Source organism: Acipenser ruthenus, chromosome 1 (genome assembly GCF_902713425.1).
Source record: "Acipenser ruthenus chromosome 1, fAciRut3.2 maternal haplotype, whole genome shotgun sequence".
Taxonomy (NCBI): domain Eukaryota; kingdom Metazoa; phylum Chordata; class Actinopteri; order Acipenseriformes; family Acipenseridae; genus Acipenser; species Acipenser ruthenus.
The window spans coordinates 14,240,922-14,256,717 of NC_081189.1; the positions used below are offsets into that span (position 1 = coordinate 14,240,922).

The 15,796-nt window shown below is 37.7% G+C and overlaps 1 protein-coding gene across 4 annotated transcripts in view; it reads right to left on the reverse strand.

Moving 5' to 3' along the window:
• Positions 1–719: 719 nt before the first annotated feature.
• LOC117403526 (KN motif and ankyrin repeat domain-containing protein 1-like) overlaps positions 720–15,796 on the reverse strand; it is a 69,142-nt gene continuing 54,065 nt past the window's right edge. For 3 of the 4 annotated variants that reach the window (XM_059006466.1, XM_059006464.1, XM_059006470.1), the window contains 10 exons: positions 10,824–13,493; positions 8,336–8,557; positions 7,096–7,204; positions 6,412–6,606; positions 5,997–6,084; positions 4,881–5,100; positions 3,385–3,527; positions 2,460–2,660; positions 2,268–2,366; positions 720–1,791 (listed from right to left, as the gene is read on the reverse strand). In XM_059006466.1, coding sequence (XP_058862449.1) covers positions 1,729–1,791; positions 2,268–2,366; positions 2,460–2,660; positions 3,385–3,527; positions 4,881–5,100; positions 5,997–6,084; positions 6,412–6,606; positions 7,096–7,204; positions 8,336–8,557; positions 10,824–13,493 — 4,010 coding nt within the window. In that variant the 3' untranslated portion in view covers positions 720–1,728. Of the gene's footprint in view, positions 1,792–2,267; positions 2,367–2,459; positions 2,661–3,384; positions 3,528–4,880; positions 5,101–5,996; positions 6,085–6,411; positions 6,607–7,095; positions 7,205–8,335; positions 8,558–10,823; positions 13,494–14,491; positions 14,636–15,796 lie in introns of those variants that run through there. The other variant, XM_059006463.1, reaches the window with a different exon arrangement.

The following is a 15,796-nucleotide window of genomic DNA, read 5'->3' on the forward strand; positions in this document are numbered from 1 at the left end:
ATATATATTATATGGTAAGTAGCAAAAAGGTTAGTAACACTAAAGTTTGTCTTGAAATGCTTTCAAACAGTAAATGTCACTTTTTTTAAACATCACAACAAGTACTGTGCACGCTTGATCATATGACTCAAATAACTATAAATTACACAACATGATTTTTTTCTAAGCTGCCAATACCTTAGTGACTGTGGTGTTTTTTTTGTTGTAACTTTACTAGATTGCTGTATTTAAATGTCAGGTTCATACATTAAGCACTTATTTGCTAATTTACAAAAAAACGTAAATACCTTCAATTTAAGAGATTATTCTGTGCATTGTCAGTGGCTCTCCTAGCAGCCACTTCTGGGTTTCTTTGGCTCTCTAAAAATGTACCTGGAATGTCTAGCAACAGAACGAACATAGGAAAAATAAATAAATAAAAACTACTTATCCGATGGGCAAAGTATAACAGCAAAACTGGTTTCCCTCACACAAATGTTGTTGTCCTGGGTGTCGGGCAATACGAATTGCACACCCCTGTCAATACATTACTCCCCTTAATACTGCATTTGGATGGGAAAACAAAACTAATTTGATGATCAAAACTTAAAAACAGAACATTACAAACCCAGCTAGAGCCAGACTGCACTACTTTGAAGGTATGTACAGTATGTGGCTAGTCTGTTCAGTAGAAATCCTGCTCTGGGGTGTAAAATGAACATAAGAGAACAGCAATCAAATTAGCACAAAGCAGTTTATTCAGAAATATGGCAAGTCTAAGGCACTTCAAACATTAAAAATACAGGACACAACTAAAGTACCTTAAATATACTGGGACATAAATGTACATAAGACAAGCTTACATAAGACAGAAGCGATTACAAATGGAGCACCTCCAGTTAGACTAAAAATGCCATCATATATACTTATATACACAATGACAAATACAATATTTATAGGAATTAAACTATAGGTTGATAGTAAATATGCAACTTCATGTAAATGTTGTATTAATTGGGTTACATAAAACAGTTTGAAAATACTGACTCAATTTTTAAATAGATACAAATGATCTTTACATAAGTTATACACTATATTCGTTCTGAGATATCTTTCTATAGAATAAATTTGGACCAAACAAATGGGTCACTTTGATTTATTTAACCCTTTAACCTTCCCTGTTCATCTTTCCCCAGGATTATGCTAAAATGATTTCAATTTAGGTCTTTAATCTCAAATTAAAAGGAAAGAGGTCAAAGGGTTAATGCTAAAAAACAAGCAAAAAAAATAAATAAATGTAAAGCAGGATTAGCAATATAAATATGCCATTGACAATATGGCTTGTTTGAGAGTAACAGAACCTGTACTGGCAGATTACATAATACATTGATTATAGAGACAACGTAACGTCAACGGCAGATTAAAATGAGGAAGAGCTAGGAAGAGACCTGACTGTTCAATGAAGAAACGAAAGCAGCATTTCTGAATATTTAAATTACCAAGCTTCAATTGCTTATTGCTGCCGATAATTTCATATATATATATATATATATATATATATATATATATATATATATATATATTAATTATATTACACACATACATACTTTTTTATTGCTAAAATACGCTGGTGAGCTCAGGCACTTTTTTTTTTTTTTTTAACTGATTTCTACATTCAGTATCTGTCCAGGTTAACAAGAACCAATAGCAGCTTGGGGAGTGGGGTGGGGGATCGACAGGTTTGGAATATTAATCAAACATGCTTCTTCGTGTTGGGCTAGGAGACGTTTTCCTTCCAAGCCTCGGTGTGCCCTAAGAAAAGATAGAAAAAGAAGATTCTGAGCCATCTTTAAAATGACATGAAGAAAATACAGCAGCTATAATAATTAGCCACCAGGTGGCCAAAACACTAGTTACTGTTAGAATATCATTGGAAAAGTAAACAAGTTTTTTACTATTTGTATTTAATGTACTATGCCCTGTACTTCAATGCATTTTTGTATTTTAATATATTTTGCATTGTTCCTCACTATCTTGTAAAGCACTTTGTGATGGTGGTCCACTATGAGGCGGGACATAAAATAAATATTGATTGAGTGATTGACTTGCGATTTATTTTAACCACACTTTCCAGTAATCACATGTAATCTATGTACATTGTTTTTTATTTAAAAAGTATTTTTTATGCAAAGTGTTACTGCTCTCTTCTAATGATAGCCGTTTTGTTTTTTTAAATGGAAAGCCAGATAAATATTGTATGTCATATGAACAATATATACAGTACTCACTGGTGATTGGGCTTTGGAGAAGTTTACATGAGCATAAAGAAGAACTGCAATGTCCTTGTGTCCAGCCTCCATAGCTATCGATAATGCAGTACTCTCATCCTGAAAGATTAAAAAGAAACATTTAAGTAAATACTGCTTTAAATACCTATAAAAGGAATATTACACAGAGTTTTCTTTTCAGTGTTAACTTACACTGTCAGTCAATGTAGCATCACATCCAGGCTGAGACAGCAGGAGTTTTACTATCTCCACATGACCATGTTCACTGGCGCACATCACAGCTGTGGACCCCTCATCATCCTGAATATTGACATCAGCTGAACATGCCAACAGAGCTTTCACCATATCCATTCGCCCATGGCTCACTGCTAACATTAGTGCGGTTTGGCCAGCCTTAAAAAAATTAAAATAAAATAAAAATGCATTGTAATTGTACATCCTTCAATGTTCTTTTTATATTAAACAAATTGCAATGTGTGTTTTTGTAAAGAAGCATCCCCACGTCCATCGCACCCCCCCTCACAGGGAAGCTTAATTTCCTCAAGTAAACTACTTGTTTTGAGAGAATGCTGTGGTCTCAGTGTTAATCGAGTTTGGAATGCCCCTTTTTGCTTCAGCTGAAAGTCACAAATGTGTCAAGCAGGGGGCAGCAGTGCTTTTACTTCTTCACACATTTGTTATTTTACCAAAAACCACCGTGTGTCTTCTGGTTAAACTGCAGTCATCTGATCAAATACACACCCAATGCACCTTCATTTAATTCAAGTGACATGGCACGATAGGATATTCGACACAATAAAAGCACTACTATATGAAAAATTCAAAATAATTGAGCTTTGTAGAAGATAAAATATTCAACCAATACTACCTATTTTTCTTTATAAAATCGGCATTGGGTAACTTGTTCATGTTACTGAAGGAGCCTACAGTTTCATGTTTTTTTCAGTCATTACACATATTCACGCTATGGTGGTTACGTGATTACATGGAAGTGTTGGCTGGATTAACGCAACATGTGCAGAGCATGTGACACTAATGCCTAAAATGCACCAACTGAAAATGCCACAAAATCTCATGTTTTATTACACAGTACTGCATTTGCTAATGTAATACAGACCTGGCTGGCTTTAGCATTCACATCCCCTTTGCTGAAGAGTTCCTCAACTATCCGCATGTCTTTTTCTGCCTCCACTGCTGCAAGAGCAGCCAGCATAATGGGAGTATATCCAGCTTTGTTCTGCTGATTTACATTACAGACATCTGCAATGAAACCATTACAATCAGTCTGGTCTGAAAACAGCACTAGTCAAGGTGAAGGTTAAATAACACTATTATTGGACAGTGAACACTTGAAATTACATCTACTGTTGAGAGCATGCATATATATATATATATATATATATATATATATATATATATATATATATATATATATATATATATATATATATATTCTTTTTTGTGGTTTTATTTGAACGGTCTGAACATGCCATAATGAGTAAGACAACAATTAACCAGCTCCTCATGCACAATGGATCTGTATTTAAGCTATGTGAGTGGCATTCACCACTGTGGGACAAGGAACAAAACAATGAGCCATTCTTTCAGGAGTGCCTGCACTTCATCACATTTGGCTCAGCATATACTAGTATACTAGACACCAGCTTAATGTACGCCTGCACAGCTCTGTTAAAAACAAATCATGTAAAACGTGGGAAAAAGGTTATTTGTGACTTTGTATTGAAAAGCATATTTAAAAACATAGGGGTTACATGTGTCATTTGAATCAACAACACAGCTTGACTTTTAAAAGGATTTTCATTGTTCATCCATTTTTATTTTTTATTAAAAGGAGTGCTAATCAAGGTTTTCTTACCACTTATTAGCACTCTCAGTATCCCCCCTTTTTCTGATAGACATTTACAAGAACACTGTAGTTCAAAACAAATGAGGTTGGTTCCTAGTCACTTCCTGTGTGGCAGGTTAGTCGATCAGATTGCAACTGGAGCACTGTAGTGAAAATGCTTCCTACTGCACAGGAAGTTTTTTCATACAAGCAAGCAGCCGCAACTGTTACTTCTACAGCATAGTCTCTAAAATATCTGCACATTCCAAATCAATGTATATAAAAATAAAAACAAAAACCACCAAAGAACCAAAAGATTAACACAAGAGACCAGGGATAGGAAAAGTTGTTTTAACACCTTGGTTAACACACCTTTTAAACTACATGACTCAATGTATGGTTAAGATCCTGGGATAACTGCATGGATTAGGTCAGTAGCTGTTATAAATACATAATTGTAGCTATGTCAGAATATTCCTGACACACAATATTTCTGTGTTGGGAATATTCTGACATAGCTACAGTATGCGGCAAGCATGCAGACAAGTGTCAACTCAGGCCATGAAAACAGTACTCATCCGATGCCAGGAATAACCAATTGTTGTTTGAACCCAGCTACTCCCACTAGATCATATGTAGCTATCAGCCCTGACAATGGTAGGAAGCCCCATTGCAAGTGCCAGATAATCACCTGCAGATTTTCTGCAGAGTGAGGAAAGGGCTATAAATCTGCTGGAACCAACTGTTAAATAAAAAAAAAGACAAACCTGCATCTAAAAGCAGCCTGACAATATCAAAATTGGAGTGAGACACACTGTAATGGAGGGCTGTGTTTCCATTGCCATCAGCCATGTTGACTATGTGTCGCAGGACTGCAGCAGACACCTCTCTGAAGGCAGAAAGAGAATCTTCAACCATAGCCGGGACTGCAGACTTCTGACTAGAGACACGGAACCACTCGTGCTGAATCGTGTTCAGACAAGCTCTCTGGTGAAACAGCAGCAAACAATTTTACATAATCAGAAGCACGTCATGGTACAAGAATAGAGAAATACCACGGCTGACAGATCAGTTTCTAGCAGTAAATGGCAGTTTATAGGCCATGTGATTTGTTCACCTTTTGGTGCATAGGGATATTAATTCCACGTTTTGAAGATTAAAATGGCAAGTTTTTTTTATTTTTTTTTTCATCTATTTTCTTAGATTTGACAATGAATTAGAATTGGGAATTAGGAATTGATTTGAAAAAAAGGATTTGAAATAGAATTGCAATTGGAAAAAAAAGGAATTAACCCCAACCCTGGCCCCATGCTACACTTCAATTGGATGAAGTTTGCCAGTGCTGCAGTCTTTTGCAGATTCAATTAACTACTGAAATACCGAATCAGCCCAGTACAGCATTGCCACAGATTTGATTAATAAAGACATGCTATGGTCAGGAAGTAAAGGGGGTGCTATAGCTTACTGTTTTGTTTTTATAAAAATTGAAACAACTTCAAAGTGTTTTTTTTTAGATCAACTGTAGAACTTCACAACATAGTATGAAAGCTGTCTGAGGAAACAACACATTCCAGCTTTCACTGAAAAACATTCATCATTGTTGGCCTAGTAATTCTGGTTTAGGGTGGACACTCTATGGTGACAAGGGTTAGAGCCACCGTGGAGATAATTTAAAATGGGGGAATTAATTCCCATTTGTTCCTAATTATAACAAACCAAAACACATATACTGCATACATCACCCTCTGGGAGGGTTGTGTTTATTTTATAAATCAGGAATCAAGTTTCAAATATAGATCTTGGATTAGGTTTAGTTATATCACAGCCTGAAAAAATGAGGACTTGTGTTTGTATGTGAGTGAGTATGAAAGGATTTTGCTTACCACATCTTTGTTAGTCAAAACCTTGGAGTCATTCAGGTGATTTTTCAATACATTGCATGCCGACAACATCTTCTCACTCAGCTCATACCTGAGGTAAAGAAAATACCTAAATTACTGTGCTGCACAATGCTGAGGTAACTCCTAGCTGTGTATGTATGTTATAGGACATACAAGAAATATCTTGATGACTGTGGTAGAAAAAAAGCTAAGAAATCTATTTTCTTCAATTTCTTAGATACTCCATAGTAAAACACATGGTGTGTGTGCGATATATATAATAAATAAATAAATAGCGCTGAGTAACTCTGTTTCTTTAAGTGTACATTACAAATACAGGCTTGGGTACTTTGTCTTCTTAGGGCCCTTAAGTTACAAAGAGATTAATATTTCCATTTTTAGAAACATTTCCAACTACCTCTCTCTAATCTCCACCTTCTCAGCATCTCCCTCTTCAGTCTCTCCTTTGACTTTCATTGCACCTTCATTGCAAAACTCCTCAGCTCTCCCAGCCACCCCTTCATTCAAATACTCATTCCTTTCACACTCATCCTCCGACTCCGACGAGCTGCTTTCCTCTGAACTTGAGTCGTCACTTGATGTGGTCTCATACCTGGACAACAAAACAAAATGAGTGGTCGTGTCAGGGTGGAGAGTGGAGCAGGTCAAAGATCTATTTCTTCAAAGTCATGTATCTAGAGGGGCATTTCCTTTTCAAAGTGTAAACAGAACACATTGAAAACCAATTATGAACATTTTTAACAAAACATGAGTCCATCTACAATCAATTATCATTCTTAAAGCTTTACAAAGCTGCCCAACGGAGAGATTGTTTGACTGTTGCCATTAGCCAGCTATAAACAGCTGTTACAAATTGCAGCAGTTCTCTTGCAGAAGTTTATTCACCATCACATTATAATCCATCCTGTTTAACCCCCTCCCCCTCCCCACACATGCATATCATTGCCATTCCAAGTCGGGTTACTACACAATTCCTTTGGGAGGTACATCATTCATACATTAATGCAAGATGTGTTTTTAATTTTTTTATGGACATTTCTTCAATGTATTTTCGGCCCTGTGTTACACTTTTAAAACTTACCCTCCATTCACACCTACAAACTGCAAGTTCTTCTTTGTGCCATTTGAGCCTTGTCTGCCATCTTTCTTCTTCATAATAGACTTCAGAGTATTTGGACTACAAGACTGCCCTGTAATGATATTTATATTAAGATATATTGGACTGAAATTGAAATGTACACTATAACAATGCTACTTAAATGGAACGATATCTCGCTACATCATTGAGCAATCGATGACCCTGGGCTGAAAAGGAGGCAGCACATTTTTGTGCCAGTACACAACACAAGGCATTGTTATTAGCTGATGAATCAGGTACACTGCTACATTTTAACATGGCTCACAATTCTGATCTCAAACACATTTTAAAGCCGAGTTTCACAACACAATCCAAATATTTGTTTCTGCAAACTTCAAAATGACACTAAGCTGTTTTCACTTTAACCCAAACAAGAGCTTGTCTCAACTTTCCCTGGCTTTTTATTTCTACTTGAATATTTAAAAATTTGAAAAAAAATGTGTTGGTTATAATTACTGGAAGAAATAATCGGTTTTTAAAATCCCAAGCGGACTAAAACTATGCAATGGTAATTTGGATACAGAATGAGTCTTTGTGAGTCAACCTATAAAGAGTGTGGGCGGACAAGGAAGTGGCACTGCCCAGATTTCCTGTTTTGTTTATTTTTATTATGATTAAAGTCTTCCGCCTGGTCCAGACAGGCTGTTCTTTTGTAAACACTTCCACTTTTACTTTATTAAACTCACCGAAGAAAAGAGTTTTCATTATATACACTTTTTAAATGTTCATCTTGCTCCTTTAATGTACTGGAAGTATTTTACACAAGCGCTACCAAAATCCAGCACTCTTTAAAGAAACTGCAACTGTCCCAAAGCTTCACTGCCCTGAATAAACAGAATTCCATTCAATCCAAGCCAAACAGCGTGACAAACAACCTCAACCACAGCCTCCACTGATACTTCGTATAAGCAAGACCTGCTGATGCACAGTGCCCAGCTTGTTTGAATATAACCATTATATTACTGTCATTCACCCTCGGTAGAGGAAACAACAATGTAATGTTTGTACAGAGAACACTGAGCTGTGCTTTATCGATTAGCTAATAAATATACTACAGTGACTTACAGGGTGCAATGAACGACCAGAACACATTACAGCTGATTTTATCCAAGAGCCCTGAATGGGGCGCACTTTTCAAAGAAATATTTTAAATATATTGCAAAACAGAAAACTAAACAATTACCATGTAAGGCTGAAGTCATTTGCTGATCCGTCAAATTCATTCGAGATGTCACATTCTCCTGGGGTGTATAGGTCTTGGACCCAGTGTTTAACTCGCTCACTGTAGACACAGATGTAACTTGCTCCACTGGTGTGGCCTCGACCTTCTGTTCGAGAATGACCGACTGCGTCGTGGAGGACACACACGTGTTGGTAGTGCTGCTGAGCAAAGACTGATCGATATCTGTCAGACACAAAATGCTACATTGAGATATGCACGTTATCTTTCATTTGCTATGGCAGAGTTCAGACTTGATTTCAGCTGCTGTTATTCAATGCAGTTCTCTATATAAAATGCTTAACCCACTCACCAACCATTCAGTTCTAAATTAGGGGTTATACTTCATCAAATATGTATTCAACATTTTAACCCAGTCTTTCATACTACTGCTTCATCCTTCAGTATTAAGTGGGTGAAGTTGTTTTTGGAAGGCGTCTGCCTTCAAACAAGGATATCTGCATGCCTGTATAAGGAATGGTTAATTAGTCAGAGTAAAAAAGACTGCTGCTGTACTTGTGAAAGTTAATATCTTATTGCAACATTACACTGGCTTTGTATTCTACTTACTAAAGATTATACTCTAGCTTCCATGGATGCCCACTGTGATAAAGGTTTTTCTTTAAGTTTGCTTGAATATATCTACTGTACCAAACTGAAAAAAGAACTTAAACCTTATTTGAACAAATCTGAACAATAAAATAAATATTTAACATGATTTGTTTTACTACAATTTCTGTACAGTTGTGGATTTTGTAAGCAAATATGTGTTTTAAGCCCTGAAAACAATATTAAAAAGGAAGGAAACTGTTAAGAGTCTCTCTTGCTACTAAACTACTGACTTCTGGCTGGTCTAGTAAAAGTGCTTTGAATTCCAAATCTGGAAATACTTAAAAATATTTGGCAAGCAAAACTACTAATAATTTACGGGATGTAATTTGTTAAAATCAGCAGTGCCAACTTGTGACATTTTTTCTGTCCAAGTTTGATCCAATGCAAGTACAAAAGTATAACTCCTATTTCTGACTGTCAGATTGAAGGAGGTGTTACCCTTCATTATTCTTAAGATGTTTCCAGTTATTTAGCCACAAGATAAGCAAGTCCAAAAAAGACGTTCCTTATTATTATTTGTTTATTCAGCAGACGCCTTTATCCAAGGTGACTTACAGAGACTAGGGTGTGTGAACTATGCATCAGATACAGAGTCACTTACAATTACGTCTCACCCGAAAGACGGACCACAAGGAGGTTAAGTGACTTGCTTTATCTATCATAAAACCTATTTTTGTAATTTTGAGATACAGTACAGCCACTGCTATACTCTCAACCTGGACACAGACGGTAAAAAAAAACCAAAAAAAAACACTGTTCAAGAATACAAAGAAAACGCACATGTTTGTGTATGACTGACTAACTGTATGCAGAAGCTTTATTAGAGAAGACAAGAGTAATGTTCAGGAATCTACTGCAATTAAAACAGAGTCCTTCATCTTCCCACATACTTCAAAAGAGATCATCAAGTAAGCAACCATGTTAATTAAAAGATTCTCTCTTCTCAAAACACCCCTTCACATCGTACTGTAGTCGTCCCACAAAAGTAATTTCAGATGATTTATAAAACACCAGGAATAACTCTTAACAATGTGTGCCCTACCATACAGTACTTCAATGAAAGGCAGCAAGACTATAGGTCATTAAAGACCCTATAACAGTAAGTGTTAAAGGAGTGAGAACTAGGGATTTTAAATCAATTTCATTATCTTGTACAAGCAACTACTGCCCCCAGTGCAGCTGAAAACTATGTTTGGGTTAATGCACAAAAATATAGATGGAGGGGGACTGAGCTTCATTACGGTTTATAATTCAGCATCATTTATCATTTAGTAGCAGCCAAACATTTTCCATTTAAAGTCCAAGCTTCTGGTATAAAAAGAAATTAGGTAACTGTTGGTAAATTTCCAAAGCCCCGATGCATTTTTCAGGGTCAGGGAAAACTGTCAAATCCTATCAAGTACTTCTTTAGACACAATATTAACTCCCTTATGTTTCCAACTGAGTGGTATGAACAACATAGTAAAGATAGAACACTGGCAAGAGGCCGCTTGTTTGGGATATTAAAAAAAAAAAAAATCCAATTTAAAATAGCAGTTTGTTGCAGTTCTAAATATGTTCTTAGGGGTATAAAAATTATATCTGAAGTACTGGTTGAATAAATAACGTCCTGTACAGCAGCCGTTTGTGGGAAAATCATTAAAAAAACCATTAAGAAATCCTGGAGAGAATGTGACATACACCACACTACCATTTAGGTTACAAAGTCTACACAACCAAATTGCACGATTAAGTTTGAAGGAATCATAATTAACCATGAAATGCTAATTTAAAAGTATACGTAAAAACAGCTTTGAAACAATTATGCATATGACACTTGTTTAAGAAAATGTCACCTCACCTGTTATGGCACTTGTAGTATCAGGGCAGAGCTTCAAGATGTCCAAGCTTCTTAATTCCTCAGTACTTGCACATTTCATAACTGTGTTTATAGATGATAATGTGTTCATTAGCTGGCAGTTGAGGGAACCAATCTGGGAATGAGGCTGCCCGAATGTGTCTTCAAGTTCACTATAGTTCTCAGCCAGAAGCATCTGCTGCTCTTGCAGAAGTTTCTGTACTTGCTCAATATAGTGGTCCAAACCAAAGGCTATTTCCGGTTCAGATGGCTGGATCTGTCCTGTTACATGAACACCCTTGTCACCCAATGCGACACTTCTGGTATTGGCAGGTGAAAGTGCCTGAGTTGAGGGTCCACAGGCAATGTTGCGTGTTTTCAGACCAACCAAAAAGTTTTCATTGACACTAACCTGCCCTACACCAAAATCTTTGGTCTTCACTGCATATGGCTTTTCCAAAATAGCATCACCACTGACCAAGGTACCCACCCCAATGGAACGAATTTTAACAGACTGAACATCTTTCACTCTACCATCTCCCACAGCAACCGTTCTAGTCTCAGTCGGTACTGTACTTGTCTGCTTATCAGAAGTGCTTAACACTGTGTTTGTGCTGGAATTCATGAAAGTTGCTGTTTCTGTGTTGGTAAACTTGCTAATGGAATCTATTACTGTATTTGTTTGTTGAGAAGAAGTCTGAGGTATGGCCATGACACCTAACTCCACTCTCTCTACATAATCAGTATTTGTGCCTAGAGACACCAGCTCTTTTATAGGGCAAACTGTCACATCCACTGAACATTCCCCACATCCTATTGACCTAAACTCTTTAGCTTGTTCGAGCTTAGCTTTGCAAAGGGCTAAACTATCCACAGTTTCTTCTGTATTCACTCCAGTTTCACAAACACTCAATTCCACTCCCACATTCTTGCTACACATTACGACATGCTGCCCGGTACACTGATCCTGAGTCTCCGCCCTTTCACGGACAATCCATCGGTTCATGGGGATTTCCGGGCCCACAGAGGCATTCTGGATTTCAGGTCTGCAGGTAAATCCAATAGTAGACGTCTGCAAATCTCTGCCGACACAACAATCAGTGAAATCAATGTGATTTCCCACCGCTTGGCTTTGCATCTGCACCGATGCTTCTACAGAGGTGCTGCAAACCACTGGTCGAGCCATTGACCCCTTATCAGCTTTCTTTCTTGATCCCGCTGCCTGAAGCTCCATTTTCAACTTGCTCATTTCCATTTCATGGGTTGTTTCTTTCAACTGCACCTCCAACCTGTAAATTTTGTCTTTCAGTACATCAATGGTCTGATTCTGCATCTCAATTTCTGTCTCTGCTTCTGTTGTCATGCCCAGCAAAGCCTCTGTTACACCAACGCCAGCACTCCTTGTCTCAGTCTCGGTCCCCACTGCTACCTCCTGACACTGTCTAGATGACTTACGATAAATCACAATGTCATTCATGTTCTCATTAGCCCCAACAGCAACAGATTTGTGTTCTTTCACACTCCGTTGCTGCTCCACATTTTGGGATAAGCCAGGTTGTAGATCATAGCTATTGTCTTGGATCTTTCTCTCCAAAGCCTGCATTTCAGCGGTGAGCTGCCTGAACTCTTCTATTCTTTGAGAGCTCTGCCCTAGACTTTCCATTTCATCCTCAGAATCAATATGTAGCTCCCCTCCCTTTCTAGTTTGGGAGAGCTGTTCAAGGTGATCAGCATTCCCAGCACTGTAGGACCTTTTTCTGAAAGCACAGCCAGTATTCTGATTGGATGGTTTTTGGTTTTTCATCTGCTGGGTTAGCTGTCTCTTCTCCTCCTGCAGCACAGAGATCTTTACTTGCAGAATTGGGATAGTCTTGACTTGCTCCTCGAGCTCCTTCAGCCGCTTCAAGGCTACCATCATCTGCTCCCGGATGTGTTGTAAGTGTGTGGGGCTAACGTTGGTGACTGGGGTAGTCATTCCTGAACTCATTGGGCTGTGACGGATAGAGCTTCCTATGGAGGAGGTAAAGTATGGATTGTATTCTCCATTGGCTTGATGCCCATTGTGAAGGTGCTGCTGGGGGTTTGGGGAGATCTGATTGTGCCCACTGGATCCAGTAAAGGAAGAAAGAGAACCGGTCGATCCCATTCCCCCCAAACTGGCAAGCCTAGGCCTGCGGGTCTCATTGGCAGGGGGCTGCATTAGCAGTCTCTCTTGCTCCAACCGTCTTCGTGTCTCCATCAAGGTTTTCTCCACAAGAAAGTTGTGTCTGGGAAGCCTCGGGGAAGGAGGTGGCAGGAGTTTGCCCTCAGGGACACTCAGAAAGGCTGGGGAGGCCTCATGTAAAGCAGCTGCCCTCACTGGAGGAGGAGTTGGTTGGCTTCTAGTGGCGAGGAAAGATGGGGACTGCCTATAGTCATCGCTGTTTGATGAAGATGACAACGACTCTGTCGATGTCCATTCACAGGTCTGCCCACCACCACTCCTGGGTGTTGTCACAGATTTTGCCACTTTAGGCTTTCTCTGGATGTTTAACCTCTTGATGGTGTTGCCCCTTTCAATATCGTCCACATACTTCAGAAAGTCCAGGTCTAGCTGATAACCATAGGGAGTTTCCAAAAAGTAAGGGGCTGGTGAGTCCTTGTCATCTTCCACATTCAGACCTCCCTCTTTTTCTGTGAGGGGGAAAACACAACAAAATGAGTACATCACAATTACATAACCTAATGTTTATCAAAAGTAATAGAACATCATCCATTTAAACATTCTGAACAAAAACACATCACTAAACAATAATGATTTAATTTCTGTTTGCATTATTTAATTATTATTTCCTGGTAGGTTTTGCTGGTAAACTATATTGCGATGCTGTTGTTTTTTTATGTTAATCCAAAAGAAAGAAAGAAAATATATGTGAATGCAGATCACGTGTGTTATGAACTCCATAATTACATTCTAATATAACAAAATCAAGAATAAATCAATCAAGTATATTTTAACATGCAGTATTGATATACAGAACAAAACTCACATTTAACCAGACAGACAGTCAAACAGCACTGAAGGCTGTACAAACATCTTTTTGTAACAGAATAATGAGTGTAACTGCTGCTGAATAGCAGGTGATTACATCCACAGCACTGAACCGTGTGTTAAAAGATTCCTCGGGGACGGGGACAGAAGAGTAAACAAACTTGCACAAATAGTTCTTCCTGTGACCGTTCATAATTCAAACTAAAAGAGTGAAAACACAGACCAGAGACAGCTAAAGAAAGATTTGCTACTGTAACTTTCCCTCTGTTCCAAAAACAAATCCTTAAAATATGCAGTCTGACCAGTTTGCAACAGGATATAAATTCCTCAGCTAAAGAGAGAAAATGACTGCTTGAGCGTCGAGTTAGAGAAGCTTCTATACTCGCTTAAGACAGATACAAGGTAACAGTTGTTCCAAGTTTTACTGTATCCGGAAAGTACAATACCATCTTAATTGCTTCTGAAAGCTTTCCAATCAATAATAAAAAAAAAATAAAAAAAAATGCTGCTACACAACTTGCAGGTAAACACATTTTAAAACACAGCAACCAAGAAAGTTTCATGAACTTCCTGAACTTTTACACGTCTTTTTTTTTTTTTTTAGGATTTAAAAAAAAATAAAAAAATAAGCCTCACTTACCTTGCTGCTTATAACACTGGCCTTCAGATTCTAGTATTCGCCACACTGGCTTCATCTAATGAAAGCAAGCCGCTATCAAACTCTGCCTGTGCTTTCTCATTCTTCACCCCATAAGGAAAAAATCCACTATTAGTGTAAACTTAGCCAAGCACAGCTCTGCTGATTATAGGCTGTGTGCCTCCACCAATCACAGGATTCTTTCAGCCAGCTCCTCCTCCTACCGAATGGAACCCCGTCTAAACTTACCCTTTTCAGTTTAAATTATTACTTTCCTATAATATGTGGCTCTTAATTGGGCAATCCTTATATTTATATATATATAAATAATTCCAAGATTTTAATGCTTTACATTTTGTGAAAGAAAGAAAGAATTGTCCAATGGATAATGTTTTTTTGGAAAGTAAGAGAAAAAGCAAGCTACATGATTATCATACAGTAAGCTTTAGTAATTCAAATTATGTGCACTACACATTTTTATATATAAGTTTTATATATATAGTAATGCATTGCCCCCCAAAAAACGCCTGTAGCTCAAATGTAGACATTCAGCAGTTGGATTTTTTTTTTTTTTTTTTTTTGGAGTAGTAAAACTATTAAATATGAAAACACCATATCTTCAAAGACAATTCTTACAGTCTGTATCAAAAGCTAATTTGTACTTGTACATGTGTCTGAAATCATAGAATACAAGTTCATGTTAGAATTAAATCCCTGTGCATCCAACACAAATACCGGTATGCATGGGTATGTAACACTTCCAAACAGCTGTGTTTCATCATAACAAGCAAACATTTGTTTTACATGGTGAATGGCATGCAGTTTCACAATGGACATGTCCCAAAGATGTCATTCAATGTGTCGGTGTTTTCTGGCACCAGGCTGCACCATTATGAGAAACGGAATCCAGCTGTACTGTTGAACTGGGAGTATAAATCAAGACACACTGGGAGGCTGTCGTTTCATACCCACCAACCAGGTTTAGAACTTAGACCAAATTACCCAACTGCCATAAGAAGACTGGTTTACACACACTTTGAGCATTTAGCTTACAATAGAAAATTAAATCAAGTTTGTCAGCTTTGTATCATTATGCCTGTAAATAATTTACTGTGGTGCTGGGAGGTGCTGTACAATAGCTGGTAATACCAGAACAACCAAACTTGGGATTGGAAACAACAAATTTCAATGACAATTATAAATAGGACCAAAAAAAAAAAAAAGGGAAGAATTGCACATTACAGAAATGTACAACAGAAAAACAGTGCAATTAAAAAAAGGTGCACTAGGCGGTCTCCTTCTGCAGTA